Raw genomic sequence first — 13,788 nt, forward strand, 5'->3', positions numbered from 1 at the left:
AATACTGCTTTAAATGTGGATGTGGCCTTAGTTATTTTATTAAATGGCTTTAATTGACGTTTTGTTTCAGTGCAAGCCAGTTAGTGAGGGTTGTTTGAAAAGGGGTATATAAATATCTTAAATAATATTGGGTTCAATATTATTCTACTCTCTAGAGCAGTAGTCTTCTACCTTTTTCAGACCTGGGACCTACCTTTAATCCAAGGTACACTGCATTGTGGGACCCATTACTTTTACTTTTTTAACCATGTATTTGTATGGTGATAGTACTGCTATTGTGACCCACTTTGGATTAGGCTACGACCCTAAGTCCTCGCCCATTAGTTGAAGACCAGTACTCTAGAGCACTGTTCTTCAATCTTGGGTCCCCAGATGTTGTTGGACTACAATGCCCTTCAACCCAGCCAGCTTCGGCAATGGCCAAGGATGATGAGAGTTGTAGTCCAGGAACATCTGGGGACCCTAGATTGAAGAACAGTGCTCTAGAGAAGCTTCCCTCAGCCTTGGGCTCTTGTATGTTATTGGGGTATAACCGTATTGTCCCCAGCTGGCCTGGCTACTAGTTAGGGATGATGGGAGTTGCAGTCCAACATCATTTGGGGATCCAAGGTTGGGGAAGGCTTCTTTAGGGTCTCGGGCAGAGCTTTGTCCCATCACTGGCTCCCTGAGATCCTTTAGCTTGTCCTTCCCCCAAGATGTTTTGAATTACAACTCCCATCAGCCCCAGCCAGCACAACCACTCTGGCTCGGGCTGATGGGAGTTGTAGTTCAAAACATCTTGGAGTGGGATGCCAGGATGGGGAAAGCTGCTTGAATTGGACATGCTGGTAATTGAACCTGGGACCTTCTGTATGCAAACTATTTGCTGTACCACTGAGCTCTCATCCCTTCCCCTTTAGTGAGTATGCCTTAGGGCGTTCCTCTCACTGTTAAACATGTGTGGCTGCAGCGCTTTTTGCAAACTCGGCCACCTAATCTACCAGCTTTGCCTAGCTTAGTTTCTAAGGTGTAGGTCAGCCATTCCCAACCTTTGACCCCCAGATGTTGCTGGACTACAATTCCCCTCATTCCTAACCATTAGCCATGCTGGGTGGAGCTGATGGGAATTGTAGTCCAACAACACCTGGGGACCTGCTGTAGGTTGTCAATTGCGCAAGGTCTTAGGCTGAAATCCTGTGCACACTTACTTGAGAGTAAACTACATGAAGCACAATGTGACTTACTTGTGAGTAAGCTTCTTATTTTTTTTAAAAAAATATTAAATTTATATCCTGCCCTTCCTCCCGGAAGGAGCCTCGAGCAGCAGGCAACAAATGATAAAACACTAAAAACATCTTTAAAAACATAACATCTTCTTTAAGGATGTCTTTAAAAACATCTTACAACATTTCCAGCACAGATGCAGACTGGGATAAAAGTCTGTACTGAAAAGGCTTGTTGGAAGAGGAAGATCTTCAGTAGGTGCCGAAAAGACAACACGGATGGCACCAATCTAAAATGAAAAGGGAGTGAATGTCAAAGGGCAGGTGCCACAAGGAGCATGCACAGGATTACACTGTTGAAGTAGGACTGGAAGCCCTACCCCAAATCCACTGAATGTCCACTCTAGGAGTTCCTTGCTGCACTTGCTGCCTGGCGTAATAAAACATACTCCAGACTTCCTTGAAATAAAACTTGCTTTGCGAAGGAGAAAGGATCATGGTTATACATGGAGAGTTGCCTCTCTTGGCTACATGTTCAACAAGACTGTTCTTTAACTCAGAATGTAAAGTTAGAGTAGTCAGTGACAAGCACATCACTGATGATGATGTTCCATATGCAACTATTTTTTTTAAATGACCCCCTGAATGTTCACAGCAGAAATTTGGTAGCAACTGTCTGTCGCCTGAATAAAGGCTCCAGTACAGCCTTTCGTACGCTGGTGTCCTCCAGATGTGAGGGGAATAGCAGTCTCTCCTCACAACTCTCAGCACCCTTATATAAATACAAAGAGCAGAAGTGGCCATTTCCCTTCTGCTGTCATTGACATGTTCACAGCAAGTCATGCCTCTGACTCGCCTGTTGGTGACATGTTTTTCATTTTGAAGGGGTCCCTGCGTGCACACAACTGTACATTCATGCTGACACTAGACCTGTGGCTGTCGAGGAGGATGGCACTGGTGGCTGTGGAGGGGGCATGTTCGCTGTTCCTTGCTCATACACTTGTTGAACGTGTGTGGGAGGCATTTGACCCACCCCCACGATCTACTAGAGCGGCTGTCCCCAACCTTATGTCTTCCAGATGTTTTGGACTACAATTCCCGTTAGCTCCAGCCAGCGTAGCTGTGGTGGCTGGGGTGATGGGAGTTGTGGTCCAAAATGTCTGGAGGGCACCAGGTTGGGGAAGACTGTACTGGAGCCTTTGTTCAGCAAATCAATTAAAGGATTGGGGAAGGTCGCTAGCTCAGTGGTAGAGCATCTGTCTGGCATGCAGATGGTCCCGGTTCAATCCCCAATGGCATCTCCAGCTATGGCTGGAAGAGACGCCTGTCTGAAACACTCGAGAATTGCTGCCAGTCAGTGTAGACAATACTGAGCTTGATAGTCCAGTGGTCTGACTTAGCATAAGGCAGCTTCCCATGTTCCAGCCTCTTTGTTTAATGAGGTCAGTGTAATTAGATTCTCCAGCGTTATGCCAGAGGCATCTGGCAGATGACGTTGTATCAGGAAGCAGATTGGACGGGTAGCCTTGTTAATCCGTTGCAGCAAAACCAGCCAGAGAGCCCCATCGTGCTTTAGTCTATAGTGTAGCATTTCACTTTCATGCCCCAGAGTGCATACTTATTAAATGCATACTCATTGTGGTTACAGTTTCATGCATCTGATAAGTAGGCTCTGACCCATGAAAGCTCATTTGTTGTTGTTGTTATGTGCCTCCAAGTCGACTACGACTTATGGCAACCCTATGAATCAGTGATCTCTTTGGATACTCTGTTCGTAGGGATTTCGTGGTAAGAGATATTCAGAGGTGGTTTACCATTGCCTTCCTCTGAGTCTGGATGCATCTTAGTCTGGTGTCTCAGCTTTCACCATTCCTCCTTGGGTGCCCCTGCTAGGAGTGTAGCCTCTTGGTCTAGACTCCTGACGGCATTGCTCTCAGCTTCTTCAACACTCTCAAACCCCCTCACCACGTTAAGGTGTGCATCCGAAGAGGAGGATGAAAGCTCATATGCTACAATAAATGCGTTGGAATTTAAGGTGTAACATGGGGTTGGGCAGACTTCAGGCTTGACAGATCCACTTGATTTGTTTTTGTTTTACTTGAACCCCCAGATCTACCAACCAGAGCCAGGTGTAAAAGACATAGAATTAAAGAACAGCACACCTCTGAGCCCATTCTGAGTTTGTATTCAGTACCAGAGTTCACAGTCCTTTCACACAAAAGGCCACTCCTAGCAGCCTAATTTAGGTGGAAAAAGTCATGTTGTTGTTGCCATTGTTAAACAATTAGGTGTGAGAAACCTTTGCTGACCTATTGCAAATCAGCCAGAGGTCTGGTGTAACGGGACTCTTTTTGTCCCGTCAAGGGAAGGGTATGCATTAAGCATGTCCTCCTAGAAGTTAGATCTCATTGGGATTCAATAACACATCGTTTTTATGTAACTTCCACGGCTTACAGACAAGCAAGCACAGCTCGTTTGGTGTTGTTTGGAGGCAAGCATGCCTATTGGCAAAGCAGAGGTGAAAAAAAAGGAGTTGATTATTATATGCTACTTTTTCTCTTTTCCGTTGGGATGAAGTTGACAACACAAGGCTGCTGCAGTTCATCTGACCACACTGCCTATTGTATTGCTGGAAAGTTCTAGAAATATAATTGGAGGAAGGGGGGGAAGTCTCATGAACGTTTAGAGCAGCCTTTCCCAACCAGTGTGCCCCCAGATGTTGTTGGACCACAATTCCAATCTTTCCTGACCATTGGCAATGTTGGCTGAGGATGATGGGAGTTGTAGTCCAACAACATCTGGAGGCACACTGGTTGGGAAAGGCTGGTTTAGAGGCACCCTTGGGTGTGCGTTTGACTCCATCCATGAGGTTTTGACATTTGGTATGACTGCATAAATAATTGTGTCTCTTAGACAAATTGGAGAGAACCTGATTGTGCCAGGGGGAGTGAAAACTATAGAAGCTCATGGACGGATGGTGATCCCTGGAGGAATCGACGTCCACACTCGATTCCAGATGCCTGACCAAGGGATGACCTCTTCTGATGACTTCTTCCAAGGAACAAAAGCAGCTTTAGCTGGAGGCACCACTATGATCAGTAAGGTCTCTCTCTCTCATCTAAATGTACTAGACTAAATGTCAATACTTGTAATATGGAGGAAGAGAGTGTGTATGCTGCTTCTGGGGCAAATGAGGAAAAGGCTCTGGTTGAAACAATCTGCATAAATCAATATAGAGTTGTGGCCAATGGAAACAATGCATTGGCCTAACCTTGATTCTGTAATGTGGAGAAGATTGCCAACAGAGTCAATCAATGCACCAAGAATTTGTCCAAGTTCTCATTGAGGCAATAAACTTGTGTCTAGGCCAGGTGTAGCCAACGTAGTGCTATCTCCACTTGTTTTAGACTACAGCTCCCGTCATCCTTCACCATTGGTCATGTTGGCTGGAGCTGATGGGAGCTGTAATTCAACAACAAGAGGGTACTTCTTGGCCACCCCTACTTTAGACCATGAGCTCTTTGATATGATTGTCGTTTGGTTATCTAATGTGTAATTTCTACTTTTGTTACTTTATTTAGTTGCTCCATCTCTGCCACAACACCTTTTCCCATGAAGGCATAAGAGAGAATTTTATTTGCAAACTCAGGTTACCTTTGCAAGTGCTGCTACTTTGTGTGGGGGAAAAGGTGACAGTCCACCTATTAAAGAGGAAGCAGCTCTGTCATTTGCAGAACTTCCTTGTGGGAAAGCTATGATTTTATTGAGCAGAGGACAGCCACGTTTAGGCAGGGCAATCTACAGCCTTTTCATGTCAGACTGATATTATTCAACATTTCCAAACCACCCATTGTGGCTGCCCAACTCCAGTTCTATAAAAAGTGTAACCTTTCAAAGAGCAGCCCATGATGAGACAGAAGTAACACTGCCCTGTTTCCAGCCATGCCACAAATTATTACCCTAACTTCAAAAGGGATCGCTGGGTGCCAGTGTCAGACCAGAGACACAATGCAGCACATTTTATTTATTTATTAAATTTATATCCTGCCCTTCCTCCTCAAACAAGCCCAGGACGGCAAACAAAAACACTAAAAACACACTAAAACATCTTAAAAACAAAAGACTTTAAAACATATTAAACCAAAGCATCTTTAAAAACATATTAAAACATATTTAAAAACAAAAAAGCTTTAAAAACATCTAAAAACGTAATTCCAACACAGAAGCAGAATGGGTAAGGTCTCTACTTAAAAGGCTTGTTGAAAGAGGAAGGTCTTCAGTAGGTGCCAAAAAAAATAACAGAGATGGTGCCTATCTAATATTTAAGGGGAGGGAATCCCAAAGGGTCGGTGCCACTACACTAAAGGTCCATTTCCTGTGTTGTGCAGAATGGACCTCCTGATAAGATAGTATCTGCAGGAGGCCCTCACCTGCAGAGCGCAGTGATTGACTGGGTATATAGGGGATAAGACAGTCTTTCAGGTATCCTGGTCCCAAGCTGTATAGGGCTTTGTACACAAAAACTAGAACCTTGAACTTGAAACTGAGAAACAAAGGTTCATCCACCACCTTTGCTGTCTTCAGTGTGAAGATACCATGAAAGGGCTTAGGCTTAATGTGACAAACTCTACCAGTGTGTGGGCAGTTGTTTCTACATGTATTTACACTGAATGGGGGGAGAAGGGGCTCTGTCCACACACCCAAATCCCAAAGGACCCACTAGCCACCCCCTGGGCACTGTTAATTAGGACTGTATGCACATGACTTTTCCTCACAAACTCAACCTCAAGTTGACCCAGAGTTCCTTAGCTCACAAATGGCTGTACCTACAATGGTTCTCAACCCTTTTCCCCTATGGCCCACTGGGAAATTGTTGAGAGTCTTGCCGGACCACTTAATGATTTTTCTGCCTGTTGTAGGAATTGCAGTGCAGTGTGCTAGATGCTATATGATTTTTAATTGTATTTTTAATTGCTGCTTTTATTTCTTACGTATTGTCTTGTCTTACCATTTGCATTCCATAGAATTTAAATTGGATACACAGATTTTCATGGTTTTCTCAAGATTGGAAAGGGGATCTGCTGATCAGCCACTTGGTACACTGGTGATGATCAACTGTTTGCTCAGCTTGATCAGCTTTTAGCTCATAGGTGCCAATGTAGTGCCCTCCAGCTGTTGAACTACAGCTCCTGTTATCTCTGACCATTGGTCATGCTGTTTGGGAGTCCAGCAACATCTGAGGGCATCACCTTGGCTACCCCTGTTTTTAGCGGCTGGCTTTTGATGCCTTAACAGGAACACATGAAACTGCTTTATGCCAGGTCTGACAATTGTTCATTTAGTGTAGGTTGTTTTTAGTCCTGGATGTTACTCTTTATGGGCTTCCACGCACCTGTGCCTCTGCACACTGAGGAAGAAAATCTAATGTGAGACAGGAACTGGTTGACAGTTGGATTTCAGAGATTCAGAGGTGAAAGCCACAATTTGACACTTTGCACATGGTGATATTTTTGCCTTCCAGGTTTGCAGAGATGCAAATGACTCCACCTCTGCAAAATCTGTAGAAATGAAATTGAGTCTGTTGGCCTTTGGTTACTTGGAAAATGTTGGCAGATATTGATTTCTGCTACAAATTGGGGAAACTGGGCAAATGTATTCAGATTTGCATAATTGTTCCCCCCCCCCTTTTTTCTGTTTTATACCTTCCTCCATCACAGTACATAGAAAATAGCTCTGCTTTTATGAATCTCTAAAGTAAATGGTTAGAAGCATAATTTTATTCCAGCGTTAAGTAAAAATGTATGCAGTTTGCATCATTTGAGTTTTTCTTTGTGTGGATGTATGTTTTGGAAGCTTTTTTTGTTTTCTTTTTTTCTGCAGAACCTTAAATCCGAATTCGTTACACATTTTAGCTGTGTCGCTTCAAAAATTCAAGCTGCTAAGCTCTTGCTTTCACCAGCTTTAAGCAAAATAATCTGCTGACATTATGTGACCTGGTTTGCACCATGGTTTAGTGCAAATGATTGTGGCCATAGTGCTCCTGTCTTGATCCTGCTGCTACTCAGGGCTGAGTCATGGTTTGGCTTTGTGTTCTGTCTGAAGCCCGGCTCATGTCTTGCTGAAGACAAGCCACAAGCTGTAACCTAGGTTTTTGCTCCTATTCTTACTGTTCTAAATTTGTTGAGGCTTAAATGCTGTGTTTGGTGGTAGAGTTCTGCTTTAGTATTTGGGTCAGTATTGTTGTGTGCCGTGGACATTGTCATGAGATTTTTTTTAGCAGAAAAGCAACTGTTCAATGAAAAATTAACCACTGGCACCAAACTGTTCTGAGCCCGTCTTGCCACAATTTAAAACGTTAATTATTTAACTCGATTTGATTTACATTTATATGGGTGTTATTTGTTTTAATAACCCAAGGGATGAAAACAGATAATTGCACTTTTACTTCTGGCAGATGGATTGCATGCAGCCGTGTCCCATTGCATGCTCCTCCCTTTTAGCGTGGCCTGCTGAGAAATAGAGAGTAGAAAAATAAGACTCTAGCCCTCATGTTTGAGGAGTTTAAGATTGTCAGAGGATTGGAAACAATTAGAATAAAAAAACCTCTATTATACTCAGGCTCTAACATAATTTATTTGTATAAACATGTTGAGCCAGACTTGTAAATTAGCCCACAAATATGTAGCCTCATTTTTTTTAACCAGTCTGCTATGAAACTGGTAGCCTGTGTTTCCATGCTGGCTGTAGAGGAGAAACGTCCACTCCTCTGTGACCAGCATGGATATGCAGGATACCAGTTTCCTAATTGCCAGCCTGTTCAGTAGAGACAGCGCATAGGAGCCTGCCTTACACTAAGTCAGACCATTAGTCCATCTAGCTCAGCATTCTCTACACTGACTGGCAGCAGCTGTTCAGGTTTCCAGACAGGGAACATTCACAGTTTTACCTGGAGATGTCAGGGATTGAGTTTGGGACCATCTGCATGAAAAGCAGATGCTCTACCACTACTGAGCTACAACCCTTTCCTAAAGCGTCAGAACCGACGGATGGGTTTCCCTTCTAGGAGCCAGCACAAAAATAAAATAGGCTGGTGGAGAAGGAATGGAGAGATCTGTTCCTTCCCTGCCAGCCCACTCACTTACCTGCATGTAATGTCGTTTACTTGCCTACTTGGAAGTCCTGCTCGCCTATGTCTAGCAGAGGAATTGTTAAAGATAAGTCCGTCATAAGCTGCCTTCTACTGAGTAAAATTATTTTACTTATTAAAATTATTTAGCTTGGTAAAATTGCCGCTCTGGGCTTCTGCTGGGAGGAAGGGCGGGATATAAATCTAATAATAAAAACAAACAAATAATTGGTCCAGTTTGCCAGTGTCATCTACTATGATTGGCAGAGGCTCTCCAAGGTCAGGAGCCTTTCCCAGCTTCCCACCTTGAGATTCTTTCGACTATAAATGCCGGGAACTGAATCTGGAACCTTCTGCATGCAGCGCATGTGTCCTGTATGCCCTTCTTCCTTCCCCACCCGTGAACGTGACCCAAGTTTGTTCCATCTGATTTCAGAATAACAATATATGGTATACTTTTGCATCTGTCATGGTTATGAAAATGAAATACAAATTAGTGCTTTCATGGAATTAACTCATGCAAATTAGCGGTGACATCCCCGCTCAGGATACTTTTCATTAGTTGGAGAGGCATCTGATGAACTACAGTCCACAAAAGCTTATGCCGTAAGCAAATCTGTTTTTAAGGTGCCACAAAAACCTTGGGGTGCTTTTACATGGCAGTTTATTGTGAATTGGATGCTACTTGTGCATGCACATTTTGTGCCTTGTCCACACAACACCATCTGCATCAAAATGCCGCCCCACATTACTTGAGTGTGGGACATTTGGTCCTCCAGATATTGCTGAACTACAACCCCCACCAGCCACAGCAAGCACGGCCAACGGCCAGTGACATGGGAGTTGTGGTTCAGCAACATCTGGAGGGCCAAAGGTTCCCCACACGTGTCATATTATTTTCCCATTTTATTGGGATTTACCCTTTCCATGGAAATCCAGTCGGTAAAAAACAATGGTAAATCTAGATCAAATTGGGGGTGGGGAGGATGTCACTTTGAGGATGCTGTGGAAAACTTGCATGCATGAGCAGTGTCCAGACTACACTAAACTGCTATGTGGAGCTCCCTTGATTGGGATCATAACAGAGAAAACCATTGTACACGGGTCCATTGATAAAATATTGCAACAACCCTCCCCCCCAAATTCTGATGTGAAAGTATGAATGATTGCATCAAGATTCCTTGAGTGTGATGTTTAACTGATGCACACATGCACTTGTGCATTGGGGAAGGGAGGAAACACCACACACATTTTTTATACAGCTCCTGAGCATACCAAGCCGGTCATTTTGTCCCAGCGTTTTATCAGTGTGCTCGTGGATAAGTGTTTTGTGTGTTTGTGTGACATGAGTGAACTGGAAGCTGTGTCAAACTGTATATGCGTAGTGCTCTGTTCAAAATCATTAAATAAAAAATGAAATGATGGAAGGTTCTTAATGTTAGGAAACAAAACCCAGCCAGTTTGGAATTTCCAAGAACCAGGGAGCTAGTTGACTAATGAGAATTTTGAAAGCATTCCTAAGCACAGCGGGCTTTGTTCAGCTAAGCTCAGGGTAGATCCCTTGAAATTAATGAACTTAAGATAGTTGTGTCTATGAACTTCAGCTGGTCTCCTCTGAGTACAGCTAGTGTCAAATACCCCCAGTGGGTGAATTTCCATGTAATTAATGTTACATGCAAACTAGCCCATTGTGTGTAGGGATGCTTCTACAATTACCTCAGGGCAGGGGAATCTCTGGATGTTGTTGACTACAACTCCTATCCTCTGGCCTAGGACTGATTTAGAATTTGGAGTCCAACCACATCGGAAGGACCACCCTTGGTTACTTTTGTAGGTGGGGAACACTGGTGGACCTAGTGAAGTCTTGGGATAATGTGTTCCGCACTCCCCTTCCTCCTTCTGTTGGGCCGCAAGACTTCTGCCTAGATTACTTTTGGTTTCAAAGAATGTTAGCTTAGTGTTTAGATATGAAGCAGGAATTTTAGTTTAAAACCAACCAAGGTTAATTGCTAAGCAAGCCAAATTGAAACCATGGGTTATGAATCTGGCTTGATTAACTAACTGTTGTTTGTTGCCCGGGGGACGTTGTTGAGGCATACGTACTGCTAAACTATGGTTTAGTGCACAGTTGTGGAACCTTTTCAGCCTGAGGTCCATAATCTCTTTGGGGCAGTCTTCTGGGAGCCACATGCCAGAGGCAAAAGTGTGAAGAGCAATGAATGTGAATTTTTACCTTTGTATAGTGGGCTGGTTTCTAACAGACTCCCACCCCTCTAGATCCTCTATCTCGGCAAGCAACAGCCATTATCTGAGTTTAAGGACACATTCCAGCCAGGCATAAACACTCAAGGAGAGTGCAAAGCAGGACTAGGGAGGGGTGTGGCATACAGGAGGGAGAGTCCTGAGGGGTCAGATAGAGAGGGCCTGGAGGGCTGCATTTGGCCCCTGGGCCTGCGGTTCTCCATCCTTGGTTTACTGTGACTTGCAAATACTGTTTGCATACTGTTATAGGCCCGATAGATTTGTCTGAATACCGAATAACATCTTGGGAACTTCTGCCAAGATAGAAGATAGGCCTCATGATAATGTTCACTGTTCCTTTACCAACGGGTGTTGTCCCAGCTGTTGGAAGTAAAGCACCAACACATGTTACAAGTGACCTGAACCGTGGAGGGGGATTGCCTTTCTGTCCGTCTTTTCTTCCCGTTACTGATTCCTCCTATAAAGTGTTTGTTGTGTTTCCAGGCTTTGCTCCTCCCCTTCCTTCCTTCCCTTCCTGTCTTTGCTCTCAGTAATGGCTCCCTGAGTGCAGGCCACATGGCTGCTTCAGCATGTATGACTTTGTCTCTTTGTACTAATAAACCTTTTATTTATTCTCTAAACTACCAGTCTTAATATAGGCGGGCCCCGCTTATACGGCAGGTTCCGTTCCGGACCCCTGCAGTAAAGCAGAAATCGCCGTAAAACGGAACCCCATTGAGTATAATGGGGCGCGTTGTGCGAAAATGACTTGAAAATGCCGCAAAAGCGGCTTTAAAACCAGCAGTGAAAGCTGCCTCATTAGCAGAACGCCGGTAAGCAAAGCGCCGGTAAGCGGGGCCCTACTGTAGACATTATTTCTGCACTCTCCTGCAATATATATGTGTGTTGTGTGTGTGTGTGTGTGTATATATATATATGTATATACATATATATCTAATTATACACACACAAACTCTAACATTGCCACTTTTCTTACTTCATGTCTCTTAGATGCATCATGACAATGCGTCAAGTATGAAGCGAAGTGTGCATTCTCTGCATTTCCTTTTGTATTTCTGTTCCTGTAGCTGATCTGCCTTTCAAGCATCTTTCCAGTGCTATTTTTCTAGCTAGTGTAATTTAATGTCCTGCTTGAATGTCAGGATTCTGCCGGTGCCCTTCCCTGATGAAAGCGTTGCTCCACTGAGCCTTTAGCGTGGCTTGCCAATTAGCACGGAAGGAAACAGCTGCTTATGCTTCCACGTTGCATCCAGCTTTTTGCATCTCGTTGTGTTGATAGGATTTATTATGCCATCTGTCTTCACTCCAGAAAAAGATACTTTTTGTGAGGGTGGAGGCCTGGATTGTCTTTTTTGAAAGGGGGAGGGTATAAACAAAGATTATGGTGTCATGTCAGGCCAGATAAGTTGCTGCCTCTTATTTCAGTGGGTCTGAAATGGAATCTTGAGTTCATTTTTCTTGCAGGACATTGTAGCAGACACAGACCCACCTGGTAACTACTGCCATATGGGCAAGGAAAGGCATTGGAAGATATGGCCCTGGGAGATACCACAGGAACTGGGCGCCACTGAGATTTGCTTCAAAATCGAAAGGAGACCTGAACGTCAACAAGCGCAGTTCCTTTTGAAAAGAGGACTGCAACTCGCTTGAGGGATTAAAATATTTTAAGCAATAAGAAGCTGGGGCTGGAAAAAGCCTTGATTATGTCACTGAAGATATTGAATTGTTACTTTCAGCTCCTGAGAGAGAGACCGAATCTTGGCACTGTTTCCTTTCCCCCTCTTCTGTTATCTCCGCTCCTTTTCTAGTTCCTCACATGCGCAGCCTCCATTTCTGGTGCAGTCTCACCTCTCCTGGCGCCATGGATATCTTATTTCTTCAAATGTTTTTCAGCATTTTTAAGGGTGTGCATGTCTGGCTAGATAACAGTTTAACAACTGTTCTGAGTTTTGTGTGTGAGGGGGGCTGGCCACTCAGTGCTGTGCAAAATCCGTTTCTGACCAGCCCGAGAAATGGTTTCCCTTTGAGCTTTCCCCCGGGGAGAAGACAGTGGCTGGGCTCGCATGTCATGCTAAGTCAAACCATGGTTCAGTACAAACGCAGAGCTTGGAAACGTTACTTTTTTGAACTACAACTCCCATCAGCCCAATCCAGTGGCCATGCTGGCTGGGGCTGATGGGAGTAGTAGTTCAAAAAAGTAACTTTTCCAAGCTCTGTACAAACGTGCATCCGAGGAGGGGATAGCAGCTGCTTTGGTCCTTCCTGTGTTTTTTAGGTTAGCACAGCAGTTCAGCCATCTGAACCCAGGATCCTGGTGAAGGACTGTCCTCCTTAACTTTATTCTGTAATCATGAGGCCCATCTTGGCTACAGATCATGGTTAAGGGGGATCCTGGGTTTGGATGGCACGCTAAGGCAAACATTGGCTTAACTGTCAACCCATGCTGACCTGAAAAGCCCCTTGAGAAGCAAAGCAATTGCAAGATCTTTGCTAGGAAGCTGGGATGTTGTGTAGTCGCGATAAGCTGTACTCTGTCTTACCATGACATGCGAACCTGGTCTGTATATCTGCCCAAAACGCAGGGTTGTAATCATCTGGGCTTCTGGTGGGGTCTTAGACCCCTTCCTTTTTTTGAAGTCAGGTCCCAGCAGGGTCCCTATGTCTCTAGCATCCTATGAGCCAATCAGTCACCATGAAGAGTCCCAGTGAGTGTCAGTGGCAAGCCAGCCTTTATTATTTTCTACTTCAAAAAGCCAAGACAAATTGTGGAGAATGAGAATTCTGTAACTGCAGAAGAAGAGACAGTGAATCCTGATGATAGCATCCCATCTACATCTTCAAACAGTTTGGTAGCAGCAGGAGACAAACCTGTAGACACTGAATTCAGTAATTCAAGCAATACCTCTTTACAGTGAAAAAGGACATTCAAATGGTGACAGCGATAGAGAAGGAGAAAGCAGTATTCAAGTCTGGCCAGATAATTCTATCATTTTAGAAGGTTGTATAATCTTAGAAGGGGGCATGGTTGTGAGGGGATGTGATTGTGACTATCATGCACTTCTGAATTTGCGACTTTACTACTGCTGAAATGTAGTGAATATGATTCCACAGCAGGCTTGCTGTTGACATTATTTACACCTGCATTTGCAACCTGTGCCTCTCTTACACTGGAGGCCTTGATGCTAATTCATTCTCCCT

General features: G+C 44.1%; 1 protein-coding gene across 3 annotated transcripts in view; it reads left to right on the plus strand.

Moving 5' to 3' along the window:
* DPYSL2 (dihydropyrimidinase like 2) overlaps positions 1-13,788 on the plus strand; it is a 118,273-nt gene that overhangs the window by 45,163 nt on the left and 59,322 nt on the right. For all 3 annotated transcript variants that reach the window (XM_061592294.1, XM_061592295.1, XM_061592296.1), the window contains exon 3: positions 4,116-4,300. In XM_061592294.1, coding sequence (XP_061448278.1) covers positions 4,116-4,300 — 185 coding nt within the window. The remainder of the gene's footprint in view (positions 1-4,115; positions 4,301-13,788) is intronic.

This window comes from Rhineura floridana, chromosome 12 (assembly GCF_030035675.1).
Source record: "Rhineura floridana isolate rRhiFlo1 chromosome 12, rRhiFlo1.hap2, whole genome shotgun sequence".
NCBI lineage: Eukaryota > Metazoa > Chordata > Lepidosauria > Squamata > Rhineuridae > Rhineura > Rhineura floridana.